The 18,888-nt window shown below is 39.2% G+C and overlaps 1 protein-coding gene across 2 annotated transcripts in view; it reads left to right on the top strand.

The window, feature by feature from the left end:
• The window catches only part of LOC126273464 (WW domain-containing oxidoreductase), a 153,015-nt gene that overhangs the window by 47,598 nt on the left and 86,529 nt on the right, over positions 1-18,888 (top strand). For both annotated transcript variants that reach the window (XR_007549325.1, XM_049977024.1), the window contains exon 4: positions 18,207-18,402. Coding sequence is in view for 1 of the 2 variants with exons in the window: in XM_049977024.1 (XP_049832981.1) it covers positions 18,207-18,402 (196 nt within the window). In the remaining variant the exon portion in view is untranslated. The remainder of the gene's footprint in view (positions 1-18,206; positions 18,403-18,888) is intronic.

The following is an 18,888-nucleotide window of genomic DNA, read 5'->3' as shown; positions in this document are numbered from 1 at the left end:
TCTTTCATGTTTGCTGCTGTCTCATTTAAATCCTGTCTGCCTAATAAACTATGAAACTAGAGTGAGACAACAGCAAATGCGGAAGAATATACATGTCATGTCATGTCTATATTTGTATTATTCTTATGCTCAATAGTGATACCGTCAGAAATGAAGCACGGCAACTGACTAGATTTTTAAATCTAAGATGACTCTCTCTCTCTCTCTCTCTCTCTCTCTCTCTCTCTTTTTTAATTAAAAGCGGCGGCAGGGTGCACAAAAGCAAGCCATGCCGTGAGTGGGCAGGTCGTAAACACTCATTATCAGAATGTGACAAACGATGCATGGCACAGTACAATAATGTATTTTCAGCCTAGAGTGACGTAAACACCCATAACAAAGACAATGGCACTTATCACGTCAAAGAAAATAAGCAATCAATTCAAACCAGACGAAGCACGTGAAAAAGGAAGGGTACCTATATAAATATGGACAGGGCGCCTGACGCATAGCAGTGGCTACCTGGTAAAGCTTAACTGGTAAGCTTACGACTCAAACTAAACTCCTGTAGCTGTATCGTCATTCATTCGACCTAAATTGTATCTCATATTACAATGGACCAACTTTGTTTCGATTTGCAGGAGTGGCCTAAAACTTTTCTCTCCCCTTGAATTTTGGCTCTCAAATTTCAGGTTCGGCTTAGATTTGGGATTTTTTTTTTTTCCTTGATTTCATGTCTCATTTTTCTGGTGCGGCTTAGATTTGAGTGCGGCTTAGTTTTGAGTAAATACGGTAATTGCCATAGGACAACTACACAGTAGCGCCAAGTCCCCAGAAAGATGGCAGCTGGCTGGCACAGTGGAGTGATGCTGTGTGCTGCAGATTCGCTTGAGTCCCAATATATGGGAGGCCATTGGTGATCAACACAAGTGGCCTGAAGCATGGCTGTGACTACAGCTGCTGCTGGTGGTTGGACCAAGGCTTCAATACACTGCAGTGTAGTAATAGCAGCAGGTCCTTGATAATCGTTTGACCCACAGATGGAAGCTAGTTTGCAGCAGCAGCACCTGTGTTGTTGCTGCAGGCGCTGCCTACGAGTGATGATAATCGTTCCTGGTAATGTCTGCAGGCATTATGCCTGTTAACAGAATATACATTATCGGCACCAAATCCAAACAAGTGATGTGCTAGCAAGGCACATCAGTCTTTGAAGAAGGAATTCCTGCAGGCCAAGAGCTGACAACCCACAGGATGCAGATGTGCAGAAATGGAATGGCCAACTATGCTGGGGTCCTGCCATGAACAAACTACAGTAATAAACGTGCTTTCAGTGTTAAGTGTTGTACTTCAGTGATGACCTTGTGTTCAGGTTTGGACTTCATTGTAGTTACAATGTGGAAATATTTAGTGACAACAGATGATCTCCATGCTTTTCAAGGGAATTAAGTCATAGTGAGACTGGCTGATGAGACGTGGGAAACCATTTGAGATTGTAACTGTTAAGATAATTATTTGAAGTGAAGGCAAGGTACTTGCATCGTCTGCTCATTCTGCCCTATTGCCTAGTTATCTGAGATCCTGAATTTTTCTGTTTAGTATCTATTTTTGGTACTGTTGCATCACTTCCCTCTCTTTCAACAAATGATGGAAACTCTAAATGCTAGCTTTTTTTTTTATGTCTAACAGTGTGTACCAAGCTTTATTACCAGTCTTGTGAATATTATGTCTACACTTGGGCATGTCATATACATGAACAGTATAATACCTAATACAGACACTGTGATATGTAGAATGCTTATGGCAATCCATTACTAGGGAACCTAGTTTTCACTCTTTTGCAGACTGGCTACCATCCATCTCCCAGTCTATTTAAAAAATTGTGCGTGTGCAAAAATCAGTTCTGTTTGAGTTCACTGCCACCATATCATTGACCAAACAGAAAAGTAATAATTCTTACGGCACCAGGTCAACTGCCACACAAACACAGAATTTCAGATCAACTCATTTCATATCAGTTTCTGGTACTATGTGCTCAAAATTCACTGTACATGTGGTCAGCCTGTTAGTAAGATGAAATGTTCCTGTCCTGGCAATGGAAGACTATATTTTTAGGCCCAAAATGTTAGGCAGTTATCCGTGATGATGAGAAAGGGCTCTTCACATGCTGTGAGGTAAGAAAAGTCAATTCTAAGGAATTATGAAAATATGGCTTGATGTAGAAGTAACAGATGAGAGAGAAAAAACACAAAACAAGTAAACTGTGAACTTGAGAAAGCTAAGAAACATTTTATTTAGCTAACATTGTTTGACTATGTTGAAGCAAACTGACAACTACAATTACCATGACATTTCTGTTGTACCCCAAACTTACAAGGTATTATCCAAAGAACTGCAGGTGACGCTGGTGGAAACACTAGATCATTAAATAGATGACTATCAAGCTGTTAATGATTAACAGAAACTACCTCAGCTGTATGATTACACATATATTGTGTTATGATGGTTTAATTTTTTGAACACCTTCAGGTTGCTGAATTGTGCTTAGGTCATGACATTAAAGGTGATGTTACAGAACAAATCCAAAATGCTGCTACCGAGCAAGGTGGCGCAGTGGTTAGCACACTGGACTCGCATTCGGGAGGACGAAGGTTCAATCCCGTCTCCGGCCATCCTGATTTAGGTTTTCCGTGATTTCCCTAAATTGTTTCAGGCAAATGCCGGGATGGTTCCTTTGAAAGGGCACGGCTGATTTCCTTCCCAATCCTTCCCTAACCCGAGCTTGCACTCCGTCTCTAATGACCTCGTTGTCGATGAGACGTTAAACACTAACCACCACCACCACCACCACCAGAATGCTGCTCACAAACATTCTTCCGGCAGAAGTATGACTTGCGTGCTGTGTTCAGTAATCTTGATCAAGCTGGAGCCAGGAAAGGCAGATCCTGCTTTGAGCATATCTGTAGTTTGAAAAGAGTATTGGAAAATTAGATATCGAAGGATCAGGTAGTGTCTTTGTTGACAACCAAAAAGCCTGTGATTTGAATGATTGGGAAGTACTGTTTGATGTCTTAAGCTTTGACACAGATATTTTTAAAAGTAAATTTTCATGTGAGAACTAATTTAATTAAAACTGGTGTCTGACAGAGTGATGGACTCTCTCCAGTTCTATTCAGTTGTGTTTTAGGGAACGTTGTCCAAGAAGGGAAAAGGAATTAGCTGGGGAAGGGTTACTGAACAAAGTTAAAACTGAAGGTTCAGAAAACAGTGTTAGAATAAACTGTCTTGCATTCAACAGTGACCTAATGACCCTGTCAAGAAAGAGAGAGAGGCTACCGTAGAATAGATAAACATGCTGGAGGAACAGGCAGAAAAAGTTAGCCCCCACATTTCTTTTGAGTGAACAAAATACATAACTAACAGGAAAGGCTGGACTTGGAGAAGCTAAGAAGTATGAGGGTGGTTTGAAAAGTTCTCAGAACCAAATAGAAAAAAAGTAGTTACATCACTGAAACTTTTTATTATTTTTAAATGTTTTCTCCTTGTAAGTTAATGCAGTTGGTCCAATGATGTTCCAGTGTCTTGATCCCATCTTTGAAATGAGAGCCTGCAAAATAGTTGTAAACTCCGGCTATCAGTTCTTTGTTTGAAGTGAATCTTCAGCCACCAAGAAAAATTTTCGGTTTTGGGAACAGATGGAAGTCTGATGAAGCCATAGCAGGTGAACAAGGCAGGTGTGGCAACAATTCATACCTTAGTTCGTGTAATTTTGCCATGGCAATGGCACGTGTGTGTGTGTGTGTGTGTGTGTGTGTGTGTGTGTGTGTGTGTGTGTGTGTGTGTGTGTGTGTGTGTCAAGAGTTGTGGCACCCATCATGCAGATAATTTTTTCATTTCTAATTCTTCAGTTAAAATGTGATATATCCTTTCAGATGACACCTGGCAAGTGTGAGCAATTTCATGCACTTTCAATCGGCGATCCTCCATGACCATTTTGTGCACTTCAGCAATGATTTCTGGAGTAGTGACACATCTTGGCAGACCACTTGTGGGGCGGCGAAGAAGTTGTCGAATGAGTTGTTTGAATGTTCATTTCCCTTAACAGACTATTGCCGATGCAACATATGCGGGACGGCGAAGAAGTCGTTGTTTAATGTTGAATGAAAGTTGAACATTGCCACCTTAAATCACGCGAGCCTGGCAACTAATTTGGTGGCCAGTCAGAAAGCGAAGGGAAACTTACTGACCTTAGTTCCCAGTCTGCACGGCCACATTCCTGTACAGCCCAGCTAAAGGAAAAATATCCATAGTTCTTCACGAGATTAGGGCTGCTTCAATAAAATTTAAAGTTCCAAACAAGATTTTATTATCTTAAAGGCTCACACAAATTACTCGAAACTTCTGAAAATGCTAAAGACATTAAATATTGTTAATTCAGCCAATCGTTTAATAGTTCAGAGGCGACTTCTACAGCAAGTTCCTCCCGAATAGTTCATTACTCTAACTAACGATGCTCTATTAATAGTTCGCAATAATGTTAAAAAAAAAGATTAATGCTCGCCTTAAAAGTGGAGTTAGTCACCACTTGCCACGCGGAATTATACTTCACACGGACGGCACAATAACAGTTTGTTACCGAAGTCTAAACGATCCAGGACGGTGTACAGTCCTCGCGATTTTCAATGTCCGTTTACATTGCTAAGTACGCGCATGTCACAGCCCGCTATGACGTCACCCGAGGCGGGGCGCGATCGGACGTTAAGCTCGCGTGGACTAGGCGTTGGTCTAATGCGGAGTGAGCTTCCTACTGCCTCTGCCGCTCTTTTTATATAGCTCCGGCGCGTACCGCCAAGAGAGCATCTGTTCTTTCCGTTCCTATGCAGATGCCTGCAGCCTCCAAATGATCGCTATCTCAGGCACGTAATCTTAAATATCACATTTAATAATAGCTTTACAAACTTCTCAATTTTTGTATACATACATCTGAGCAGTACAGAAGCACGTAGAAAATCTCAGCCCGCTAAAATTAAAACTTTACTCTCTAGAAATTTTACAATGGAACTAACGGTAGATTGTTACCTCTGAACTATAGCTTTATCAAGACTTGTATCAGCTGTTAATTATGCTACAAGACTAAAACTTGGTGTAGCTTTGTTAATTGTCCTATCTGATCATTGGTCTTAAAGAATTTGTTTTATCATTAAAATTTAAAGTACTTAATCTATAATGCTTATGTACATTTTACTCACAAAAGTAGTTTTTACTAAATTACTAAAAAACTAGAAGAGGCAACTGATTGTGGTATTTCCATTATTATTATTAGGGTGAACTGAAGCATCCTACCAATTTTCAATATTGTAGCTCTATTATTTCGCGCCTCTGATTTTTCCGAAAAACGCGGATTCTGGAGTCAATTTTAGTTTTATGGTTTTGGAAACCAGCACCACTCATTAATGACTTCTTACTGCACCTTCTCACCAAATTTTGGCTTCCTAGCGTCATTATTTAGCGCCTCCTATTTTTCTTTCAAAACGTGAATTTTACGTAAACTACTAATTTTATAACATTAAGATTTGTTACCTGAAACATTATTACATAGAACTATACTTTAACAAAGTTTTACACACAAATCTTAATTTTTACTTTTATGTTAAATGTGGTGCAATACTATATGCAGGCGCGTTACGATGACGTGACGCTACTAGCAGTGAACTAGAGTAAGTCCCGTGCACTCGCTCGCCTCTGTATCTTATACATGATACAGCGCTTGCTTTGCTTCATCACCCCCTTTTTAATTTTCGTGAAAATCTATTTTTGAACAAAATTAAATTTCTAAAAGAACAAACAAGCGATGGATTACTTTAGTATACCTCTTTCAACTTAAGTTGCTTCTTCTTAGGAAATTCCTTATTACTACATACACAAAATAACCATACTCATATACACATAGAAAACCTAGTACAGAAGACATTCACAAATTATTTACATACATTTACATGGAAATATAAATTTTTCAATGGTTACAAAATAGTTATTTTTTTTCTTTAAAATCAGTCTCTTCCTGAAAAAGAAAATACACACGACTTTTATCACTGCAACGCACTCACATTTTTCTTTTACTATAATACTCGGCACTGTGGTGGGTGTCCTATTGTAACACTCATTTAATTTCACTGATTGACAAAATTGTGGGAGGAAATTGTATTCACTGTGGTTTGCGTCTCTACTTCCAATCTCCCTACCGCTTGTTGTCAGTCATTCATGCAGCCTGCATGTCCCTGAGAAACAGACAATACAATCTAAGTTTCTGTTTTCAACTTATATCTAAGGTAGGACAAAGTACATTTTATAGTTTATATTCTGGCACTATTTTACTAATTGTGAAGTTGTCAGAAAGACATTTAGCACTAAGTCGTATCTGATACAATAGCTCCTACTTTCTTCTTTCATAAATAATCTTTTAGGTTCCTAAATAGTGAAAATTCTTTTAGCAAATTAATATATTAAGATCTTGCTTCAACTTAGAAAATTGAGTAACCTTTTAGTTTTAATGTATTCTGGCTTAATTATCGTATGGATTAGTTCATCAAAGAAGTCATTTGCTGACCAGCACTTTGCTTTATTGTATGAATTACTAAAGAAATTAGTTATTTTCAGTATACCGATTCCAAATTTCTGCATTTTCCAATATTTGTGTGTTTCTGTTGTCTGTTTAACTATTTATTTGCCTCAAGCAAGATTTAGCGTTTCTCACCATTTCACGAGACGTGAGGGAATTATTCTTTAATCCTACATCATTTACTTCAATTTACTTACTTCACTTCTTCACCTTATTCATTTTCTCCCTTTTCTTCCAGATTCAAAATACTTCATTTCTCCACTTCTTTCTCCCTTTTCCTTTTGTCAGCCTATTGACGTCCTGTTTCTATATATTTGGTGCGATCCTCACACCACTTCCACACATCTCCATTTATTTAATTCTAAAACGCCATTGCTTGCCTCTATGAGCATTACCTTCTTACGCTGTTTTCCTTCAGACAACCTTATTTCTAGCAACATACTACCTTCTGCATAATCTCATGGATTATTCATATTCATACCGTACTTCGTATACTGCAAAGTGTCTCTCTTAGTTGTAGTTTCTAACCCTTTACAATTACATGAAATATTTTAATTTATTTATTTTAGCCATGTTTGCCTCTTATTGGTACTCAGACTTTTGTTTTGCCATTCACTAGGTAGATCCTTACTAAGAATACTTAAAACCTAATAGCATATATACAACATGAAGACATATGTGATTCTTACCTGTTATGATAGACCAGAAGAAGGGAATGAAACTTGAAAAGGAAATAAAGTTTCACCCAGCTGGGACTGCACGGTACGCCAAACTGTGTATCCGCCAAAGAGTGGCAGACTCCCTACAGTAATTAATTACTGTTAATTTTAAATTCCTTTAGATCCACAATATTTCTTAGACCTAGTTCTCTCTTACTCTTTGGATATTCCAAACGATAGGCATTTGCATGAGGTTTACTTACTATTCTAAATGGTCCATGATATACATGCATAAACTTTTTAGTTTCTGCAGAAATTTTCTTTGATTTTTCTTTTGTTTTGACCAGCACTAGCTCACCAATTTTAAAACTAGTGGGGGAAGCCCTTGCATCATGCCTCTTTTTCCTATCTAAAGCTCTTTTGCGTATATTTGCCCTGGCCTGTGCTTTCTTCTCATCCAATGTACTCTGACTTAGAACTGGAAAGTCAATCATACTCGGAATGATATTATGTGGTTCCTGATTGAACATCAGCTCACATGGAGCAAAACCTGTGGCATCGTGTTTCAGATTATTAATTATCTCTTCAAAATACTTAATATGATCAGCCCATGTTGAATGCTTCCTAGCACAGTAGGTTCTACATAGTCTATTCAGTTCTCGCATAACCCTTTCACTCATATTTCCTTGCGGAAAGTATGCTGAAATCCTTATATGCCGAGTTCCGCTCCTTTCAAGACACAACTTAAATTTTTCTGATACAAATTGAGGACCATTATCTGACAATAGGTTCTTTGGCTTGCCAATTTTCACAAAATAATCTTTCTCCAATTTATCTAGAAGTGTTTTGGCATTGGCTCTCTTAATCGGATACAGTTTAACATATTTACTAAACCCATCAATCACCACAAAAACATGCGTACATCCTCCTTTAGATGTCGGGAGAGGTCCAAAAAGATCAACTGCACATAACTCTAAGGGTTCACTTGGGTCTACGTGATGCATATCCCCTTGCACTATTTTATTTACTGCTCTTACCTTTTGACAAATAACACACGATGCTAACCTTTCTGCAACTCTACGATGCATGTTATCAAAGATGACTTTCTCATTTAGTTTAGCAATGCACTTTTTTGTACCATAATGACCATACCTTAGATGTACATAATCTATTAGCAGATCTACGTGCTGTGAAGGAAAACACACTTTCCATTCTGCTAAAGTTACCTTCCTCCTACGGAACAAAATTCCTTTGTGTAGACAGTAATATTGTGCTACCTTTGGATAATTAGGGTCCCCTAAATAGCTTTTAACTAGCTTCAATTGATCATCCTCATTCTGTTCTCGTCTTAAATTCTTAAATACTTTCTTTAAGGCACTCTCCTCTCTGAGCTCATGTACTGTCAACATACTTACCTCATTCCTTTCTGCCAAAGGAAGTTCTGATTCATTCCATAATTCAGCACTTCTTGATAGCCCATCTGCTACCAAATTGCTCTTTCCCTGTATATAATTAATTTCAAGATCAAACTGCTGAAGGTACATGGCCCATCTTGTCAACCTTGGATGCCTTAGTTTACAAGTCTTCAAAAATGTAAGTGCTTTGTGATCACTATAGATAATTACCTTCTGTCCTAACAAATAGTGCTCAAACTTCTGCATACCAAATACTATGGCTAGTGCCTCTAATTCTGAGATAGCATAATTTCGCTCAGCAGATTGTAATGAACGACTTGCAAAAGCAATAGTTTTATGAACCTCCTGGTCGCCTTCTGTTTCTAGCTGAAACAATTCTACAGCAATCCCATAACCACTTGCATCCACTGACATGCAAAAGGGTCTTGTAAAATCGGGATGGTGCAAGAGCGGACTATTAATCAAACAATCTTTTAATCCCTCAAAAGCAGACTGGCATTCTGGAGTCCAAACCCATGGGGTATTCTTTTTTAGCAGGTTGAGTAAACATGGATCATTAAATAAATGATCTTTAACAAAACGTCGGTAGAATCCAAACAAACCGAACATTGACCTGAGTTGCTTTTTATTTCGGGGCGCTTCAAACTTTTCAATACATGATAATTTGGATGGATCAGGTAATATACCCTCTCTGCTAATTTCATGGCCCAGGAATTTTATTCTGTCCTTTACACATTCAGTCTTTTCTAACTTTAATTTCATACCTCCATTTTCAAGAGCTTCTAGTACCCTGTCCAACAGACTGATATGTTCTTCCCATGTGGGAGTTGCCAACAGAATATCGTCTATGTAAATGGTTACTTGATCTAATAATTCCTGTCCTAATACATGAGCCATAACTCTTACAAAGGCACACACTGAAATATTCAATCCGAACGGAACTACTTTATACTGGTAGCATACTCCTTCATACAAAAATGCTGTATACTTACGTGATTCCTTAGCCAGCGGTAAATTCCAGTAACCACATGTTATGTCCATGGAAGTAAAGTACTTAACCCCTCGGAACTTTTGAATTAACTCATCCATATTTTGAGGACGATCACTTTCTCTGATGACAATTTCATTTAACCAGCGTGCATCCAATACTAATCTAACACTTCCATCACGCTTAGGCACTACAACAAGAGGACTATTGTATTCACTAATTGCTTGCTCTATGACACCCCATGCCAACATACGTTTAATTTCATTTCGCACTGCTTGTTTCCTTGCAACATGTATTGGATAAGGCTTCTTAAAAAATACCTTCCCAGGCTTGATATTCAAATGGCATTCATAACCTTTAACTTCACCAGGTGCGTTTGAGAATACATTACTATGCTTAGTTAACACACTCTTTAACTCTGATCTTTGTTCGTCAGCAATTTGCTTTGTTGATTGTACCTTTTCCTCTATTTCCTTTAGGATGTGTCTCTCTTCAACCTTAGCACTTTCCTCATTCTCACTGAAAACCAAATTTTCCTGCAAGTATCCTTTATTCTTTATTACTCTAATAGTCAGTTCCCAAGTTTCATTACTACCGCCTATATGACTTCCTATAAAAGACTCTCTTATCACTTTAGAGTCAGGTAAAGTTAAAATTAAGTTGTTCTGATCAAAATTGATCTTTCCCTGGTACTTTGATAAGAAATCAGTACCAATCAACATATCAACACTTAAGCCTAGCACAATCAAACAAGGATGATCTATTACTACGTCATTTATACCAATGGGTATCAAAGCTTCGTGTTGAACTGGTCTAGAGACTTTTCCAGTAGCACCTATAATCTTTAAGCCACTTACTTTCATAACTGTTAACTTCTCTTTATTGGGTATGGTGTCAAAAAATGTTTGTGATAAAGCACTTGCTTCACTGCCACTGTCAAGCAGACAACGCACAGTGACTCCTGATATGTTTACTTTGATAACAGGGTGAGTTATTTTACCTTGAACAGGTTGCTCACACACCTCGTCTAATAAATCTCGTTCTATGTTCTTCCAGCTAAAGTAATTCTGATCAGTTGCAATTACATTTACATTTACATCCTGGGGCTCATCATGCTCTATAATCTTAGCTGCTTTCTCTAATCTGTCCACTAACTTTAAATCGAAGCATCTGACGACTTTTTCTACTTTTGTTTGCTGCACATCAGCCAAACTATCCTCTACCTCTGAGCAACTGCGTCCCTGCGCAATATTGCTGTTCATAAGAATGTCGTCACCTTCAACCATTTGTGGCACGTTTACACAGCTACTAGATTCTTTCACCTCGTTACTATTTCTACCCCCTTCATTCATCATTTCCTCCTCTCTAAAGTTTTGCAGTACTGATTCTACTTCTGCTACTTCTACTTCAGCTTTTAGATTGCCATTTTCATCGAAGATGTAAGCTTTTACTTCATCATTATTCCCATCAGACTCAAACCCATTATCTATCTCTTCCCCATTATCTACCTTGAGTTCCTGTTCTTCCTTGACCCATTTTTCTAGTGTATCCAAAATACTATCCACTATTTTGTGAGAGTGGCTTAACACATCACTGGTATTATCTGTATTTATTTCGTCATCCATGTTGTCTGTCTGTGTATGTTGGCTGATTGTCTGTGTTTCCGTTACTGGCTGTGTTACTGTTACCGCCTGGTGAGCGCCAGTTTCCTCATAGACGGGATTTAGTTTCCCACACGCGGCCTGTTGTGTTCATCTGTGACACCACTAGATATAGTAGCATCATGACTCCCTTCTTGTCTTAATGGCATAGTATTTACTTCTCCACTTTCGTCATAGTAGTTGTTACGAAAGCGTGGTGAGTATCTACCCCCTCTTCCTCTGCCACGGCTTTGGTTTCGATAGTTTGTTTTGGTGTGCCTAACTTCCATATTTCTAACGTTCACGTTTCCATTATTTTGTACGTGATTGCTAGAAGATTTGTTATTCTGCTGCACCTGCTCCTCAGCAGCAGCTACTCTTTCCACTCTTTCCAGATACTCAATAAATTTGTCTATATTATCTCTAGGGGCGGAAATGATCCTCTTCTGCCAGTACCACGGCAGCTTACCTTCTAAACCCATAATGATCATATCTGGCTTCATCTTTTCTGTCAAATGTGACAGTCTTGACACCCACTTCCTAGTGAAATCCTTTACTGATTCACGCCCTGGGAAAAACTTCTTACCACTCCAGAATTCCCTTAACACATCATTTTGTTTGTTATGTGACCAGTATTCGTTGAGAAATGCAGACTTAAATTCAGATAAAGTTTTACATTTGATCATTACATCCGCTGACCATCGCACAGCATCACCTGACAAATGACTTCTTATAAATGAAATTTTTTCTCTTTCTGACCAAGTGTTGGGGAGAACATCCTCAAAGTCATTCCAAAATTCAAGAGGGTGAATGTACTTATCAGGATCAAAGCGCAAAAACTGTCGACACCCTATAAAAGCGGCGTCAACTGAAGTCACATGCTGTACAGTAGAATGACTAGAATTAACAGAGGTTACTCTATTTTCTAGGTTAGCAATGTTAGTATTTAATTCCTCTACTTGTGACTCTACTGCTTCTATCCTGGCAGAACATCTTTGTTCCACTGCACCACGAATTTCGGTACAGGTTTCTTTTACTTTCTCAATGTTTTTCTGACAAGTATCTACTTTAATTTGTACCTCTTTAACTTTGTCAGAGCAAAGTTTGGACTCGTTGCTCAATCTTTCGGACAACCTCTCTTCCAAAAGTTCATCTGCCTCTTGATAATTTTTTTGAATTTGATCTATTTCACATTTGAAAGTACTATGCATTTTAGTTAACTGTTGCCCTACTTTTACTTGAATGTCATGATGAATAGCATCTATCTTATAATTCAAACTATTCCATTTTGATTGCAGTTCTTCTTTTAGTTCTTTATTACTATTTTCAATTTTAGCCTCAATTTTATTTTGGTTTGATTCGAGTTTGGCAAACAGTATTTGCATCCAATCCGGAGCTTCTACCTTGATACTTTGTATCTCTTGACTTGACTGAGCTGGAGATATATTGAGCTCAGTTTCACTACCTGACAAAGTTAGCAACTCTACTGGCTCCCTTTTGACTTCTATTTCACTTATTGATTGCATCCCTGCACTCTCATTTAAATTAAAGTCATAATTTACTGGTGACAAATTACGTTCTAGTTCAATATTTGAGGGATTAATGGAACCATCCTCATTAAACTCAATTCCTGATCCTGAGGATTCTTGGTCAGAGACCGGTTCCCTTCTGAAATGTACACTACTTTCCATATCTTTTAGTTTGTTAGCAGCAGTTAATAAATATTTTAAAAGTCTTTGACTTAACTTAAATGCTTGATTTCGACGAATGTTGTCGTCGCGGTGTACCAGCAATCGTGATGCGACGCGTCGCGACGTATTGAAGGCAGCAGCAGCAGCTGTAGCGTCGAGTACCGCCACAGGAATCGCCTACTGCAATAGCTCCAGGGGGGGGCAGCAAGGCACCGTTGACCGCTCGGCGCAGCCGGCAGCTGTCTCGCAGATCAGCGCAGCTCCGCGATGACGCACCGTCTTCCTTTAGTCTCAGCGCCGTCGGCAGCCGCGATCCAGCATCGTCGCCTTCCTCACCATCGTCACTAACCAACGTACAGCGGTAGACACTTATTGTTTATACACTACACCCGCCTTTACTGGTAACACTGTTCCCACACTAGTTCAATTCAGTGTCCTGTTATTGCCTACCGAGTTCGTTAATTTATACCAATCGCTTTCACACATCGAGCACTTTTATTTGCTTTTAATTCAGTTTTCCCGGCCGATAAGCACCATATGTGGGGCGGCGAAGAAGTTGTCGAATGAGTTGTTTGAATGTTCATTTCACGTAACAGACTATTGCCGATGCAACATATGCGGGACGGCGAAGAAGTCGTTGTTTAATGTTGAATGAAAGTTGAACATTGCCACCTTAAATCACGCGAGCCTGGCAACTAATTTGGTGGCCAGTCAGAAAGCGAAGGGAAACTTACTGACCTTAGTTCCCAGTCTGCACGGCCACATTCCTGTACAGCCCAGCTAAAGGAAAAATATCCATAGTTCTTCACGAGATTAGGGCTGCTTCAATAAAATTTAAAGTTCCAAACAAGATTTTATTATCTTAAAGGCTCACACAAATTACTCGAAGCTTCTGAAAATGCTAAAGACATTAAATATTGTTAATTCAGCCAATCGTTTAATAGTTCAGAGGCGACTTCTACAGCAAGTTCGTCCCGAATAGTTCATTACTCTAACTAACGATGCTCTATTAATAGTTCGCAATAATGTTAAAAAAAAAGATTAATGCTCGCCTTAAAAGTGGAGTTAGTCACCACTTGCCACGCGGAATTATACTTCACACGGACGGCACAATAACAGTTTGTTACCGAAGTCTAAACGATCCAGGACGGTGTACAGTCCTCGCGATTTTCAATGTCCGTTTACATTGCTAAGTACGCGCATGTCACAGCCCGCTATGACGTCACCCGAGGCGGGGCGCGATCGGACGTTAAGCTCGCGTGGACTAGGCGTTGGTCTAATGCGGAGTGAGCTTCCTACTGCCTCTGCCGCTCTTTTTATATAGCTCCGGCGCGTACCGCCAAGAGAGCATCTGTTCTTTCCGTTCCTATGCAGATGCCTGCAGCCTCCAAATGATCGCTATCTCAGGCACGTAATCTTAAATATCACATTTAATAATAGCTTTACAAACTTCTCAATTTTTGTATACATACATCTGAGCAGTACAGAAGCACGTAGAAAATCTCAGCCCGCTAAAATTAAAACTTTACTCTCTAGAATTTTTACAATGGAACTAACGGTAGATTGTTACCTCTGAACTATAGCTTTATCAAGACTTGTATCAGCTGTTAATTATGCTACAAGACTAAAACTTGGTGTAGCTTTGTTAATTGTCCTATCTGATCATTGGTCTTAAAGAATTTGTTTTATCATTAAAATTTAAAGTACTTAATCTATAATGCTTATGTACATTTTACTCACAAAAGTAGTTTTTACTAAATTACTAAAAAACTAGAAGAGGTAACTGATTGTGGTATTTCCATTATTATTATTAGGGTGAACTGAAGCATCCTACCAATTTTCAATATTGTAGCTCTATTATTTCGCGCCTCTGATTTTTCCGAAAAACGCGGATTCTGGAGTCAATTTTAGTTTTATGGTTTTGGAAACCAGCACCACTCATTAATGACTTCTTACTGCACCTTCTCACCAAATTTTGGCTTCCTAGCGTCATTATTTAGCGCCTCCTATTTTTCTTTCAAAACGTGAATTTTACGTAAACTACTAATTTTATAACATTAAGATTTGTTACCTGAAACATTATTACATAGAACTATACTTTAACAAAGTTTTACACACAAATCTTAATTTTTACTTTTATGTTAAATGTGGTGCAATACTATATGCAGGCGACCAAATTTAAATTCATTTGTCCACTTGGCAACAGTTGAATATGAAGGAGCAAAGTCCCCCAGTGTATTCTGGAAATCAGCACGAATGTCCTTTGCTTTCATACCTTTCTTTACAAAGTATTCAGTCACTGTTCGAATCTCAATTTTTTTTCCATCTTTGCAAATCACTACATGAAAACAACAATAGAACCACATCACCGCCACAGCTCTCTTCCAAGAACACTGACGTGGCATGTGTTTACAGGTAACAGTCCAATGAATATCATGTGAACAACTCACGCTACCACTGACCTCTCATGATGATTCCAAGAACTTTTCAAGCCACCCTCATATGAGTGCAAGATCCTTCTGAAAACATTGTGTTTTCAGATAATAAACAGGCAATATAGGCTATGAGGGAGAAGTAGTGCTGCAGCATTACAGGAGAGCATCCTTAAGTTGATATACTTCTGCAAGGTGCCGGACCAATAGCCTTTCTTTTTCTTTTTTTTCCACTCAATCTGCTCTGGTAGGTGGATCAGTTGTTACAGCCTATGAAAATCAGTTGTCTCAGTCAGTTTATAATCTAGCACCCTGTTTAACTTGTCACAGTGTAACAAAACAGTGCTGACAAGAGTAAAATACAGAGTGTCCTGAACCTTTTGAGTCAAACTGAAACAGGTTTCTATGGGTCACAACTGATTATATTGAGATTGGGAACGAATGGTCAAAAATTTGTATTTATTGTGTTATGGATATACACCGCATAATAACCGTGTAGCTCATAGTAATCGTTCAAAGAGACAACCACGAGTTGGTGCATGTATTGCAACAGCACATACCGTTCTCCCACAATCTCGCGAAGGCCCCAGGTGACTGTTGAACACTGGAGCAGGCAGTTGGTGATAAACAGTGTGCATCATAAACATACTGTATACAACTTAGCTAATACCATGTGTCATGTAATGACCATAAGCATCACATCAGTGCATTAACCTGGCCACATGCACACAAGTATCCCTGGTTTCAGTTGCCCATTGCATCAGACAGTTTGTGACGTGACTATAGTGAGTTGTGTTACTGCATACAGTTGAAGATGGAACGTTACTCATTATGAAGTTGGCAGATATGCATTTAATGTACAGTGAGTGTGGTGTGCATACTGTAAGACGTTCCGTACACACACCATCAGATTATTTGACTTGTCGCTCTAACGAAGTAGACGTCAGCAATATGTCTCGTGGTCTTATCGTGGCGTGTTTATCTTCTGCCATTAGGTCAGACAATAGAAATGTCACTTGCACGCTTAGAGTAGCAGATTGACGATGACCAGCTTCAAACAGAACTTGATTAATTTTCACACACATTTATTAAAATAATAAAAAGCATAGACATTACGTAACTTAATTCTGGATGCTGTTTACAATTGACAATCTGAAGTTCCTTTGGTCTTGGTACGTTAATCTTATTCTCACATATCTCTGATACTTGACAAAGTGTCTATACATTTCTCTTCATGGCTATGTACAGGAATATGATAATCTTATTCGGCGCAGATTGAAACTTGACTATAGACTGGTACAGACAGGTGCAGACAAATGCAGACGGACTAATCCGAGGTCTGTCCACTCGTTACAATACCTCGCACGTTCGTGTATCACTGCGCGAGTGTGATCCGCGAGGAGAAAAGGTTCTACGTTAGCAGCAATCTCATTGGCTGTGTTACATATTAATACATGGATCGGCGGAAGCAGAATTTGGTCCATCTCTAAGGCAACGCCATCTCATAGTGCGGAGACAGACCAGCGCTGCGCCTCCACTGTTGTGCTTAGCGGGGCGTGCTCTAGTGGGAAAGTTGTGTACATGCTGACTACGCAGAACTATGTACACAACAGTGAGGCAGGATGTGGTGTCTGTAAATCAGCACAAATGTGCAGAGAATGTTTTCCCAACAGGGGTACTAATTGGAACAAGTCTATCTCCATGGATACCAACTTACAAGAGATGGGATCATTCACAGGTCAGAGAGTTGTCCAAGATTTCCACCGAAGACATGTCCAGACACCAGACTTTGAGAACACAGTGTTGGATTGTGTGGCCAACCATCCAGCAACAAGCACCCATATGTGTGCCCATGAAATGCACACTTGGAAGTAAGTGTGTAGAGTACTGGTGGAACAACTATTGCATCCCTATCGTAGAACATGTGCAAGCACTGGGGTCAACAGACAGTGAGCCCTGCATTCACTTCTGTCAATGGTTTATCCACCACAGTGCTGTAGAGCATAACTTCGTACAGTTTGTATTGTTTACAGAGAAGGCTTCATTCACCATTGATTGTGTTTTTAACAGTAACAGCAGCCATTTCTGGAGTGAGGAAATATAGGTGGGTATTGTCCCAGATCACCTAATAGGATCTTATTTGCAGCTTCCCTGTTTCACTAGTCCATGTTACCGGGTGTTCCTGCGAGATGTGCTGCCACAGGTCTTGGATATTGTACCCCTTACTGTCCACATAATTATATGGTTTCAAGACAAAGGTGCACCAGTTCACTTCGATGTTATTTTCAATGAGTACCTGAGCAATACATACTCTCATCGTTGGTTTGTAAGGAGATGTCATGTTCCATGGGCTGCACGATTGCTGGATGTCACATCTCTGGACTTTCTTGTCTGGGGTTACGTCAAACATTGGTGTGTGAAAACTCCTTAGAAGTGGATGAAGACCTGCTGCTAGAGTCCAAGCTTTGTGTCTTGTGGCCCAACAGACACCAGTGATCATTGAAAGAGTGCGGCAGAACTTCATACACCGTTGGCATGCATGCTTTGAGACTGGCAGTCATCACATTGAACAATTATTATGAGCTATGTTGTTGTCATGCGGTGTATGCTATGTATGTCCATAACACAACAAGTATGCATTTCCAGCTGTTGGTTCCCTGTCTCAATAAAATCAATTTTTTCATCCACTGTCACCCATTTAAATTTCATCCAAAAGGTTTGAGGCACACTGTATTAGTGTCTATGGCATGTATTTAAATACTAATCTGCACTTTTTGTTTTTGTAGGCTATGAAACAGCAAGATCATTAGCATTCCATGGATGCATCGTAGTATTTGCTTGTCGCAGTCAGTCGAGGGCTGAGGCAGCTATAGCAAAAATTCAAGCTGAAAGACCAAATGCTCGATGTAATTTCATTGAGTTAGATCTTTGTTCACTGGCAAGTGTGAAGATGTTTGTCGTCAATTTTAGACACATATACCAGTAAGTTTAATTCTATACTTTTATGTTTAATCATTTTTAGTACCTAGAGACTGAAAGCTATGATTCAAATTTGGCCATAAGAAATGTCTCGCTGCTTCAGCAAGTTGGTACCTGTAGCATGAAACTGGTTCACAAATGCCTATTCCCCTGCTGCCTGTTCCTTGTGAACCTTCTGCTCTGTAGCTAATAAGTTGAAATCATAAAGGGAAATTTTAAGTTATAGTGAAGTATTCTGTTACTGTAACACTTGAAGCAGGTGGCCTATTAAAGCAACCATCAGCGTTGTCCATCTTCATCTAAATCATTTTAGTTTCGAGATTAGTAGCAACCCCCTCCTCATGATAGTTATTTAAGCCAATACGTAAGTCACTACCACTGATGTGGCATCTTAACTTGCAGCTCACATTCAATTCTGTTCCATATACTATGTGCACAGATCTTCAGAGTCTTTGAGAGCATCATAAAGGAATAAAATGCTATGCTTTC

Source organism: Schistocerca gregaria, chromosome 5 (assembly GCF_023897955.1).
Source record: "Schistocerca gregaria isolate iqSchGreg1 chromosome 5, iqSchGreg1.2, whole genome shotgun sequence".
In the NCBI taxonomy this organism is placed as follows: Eukaryota; Metazoa; Arthropoda; class Insecta; order Orthoptera; family Acrididae; genus Schistocerca; species Schistocerca gregaria.
The sequence above is the reverse complement of the archived record's forward strand: the minus strand, read 5'-3'. Positions and strand labels throughout refer to the sequence as shown.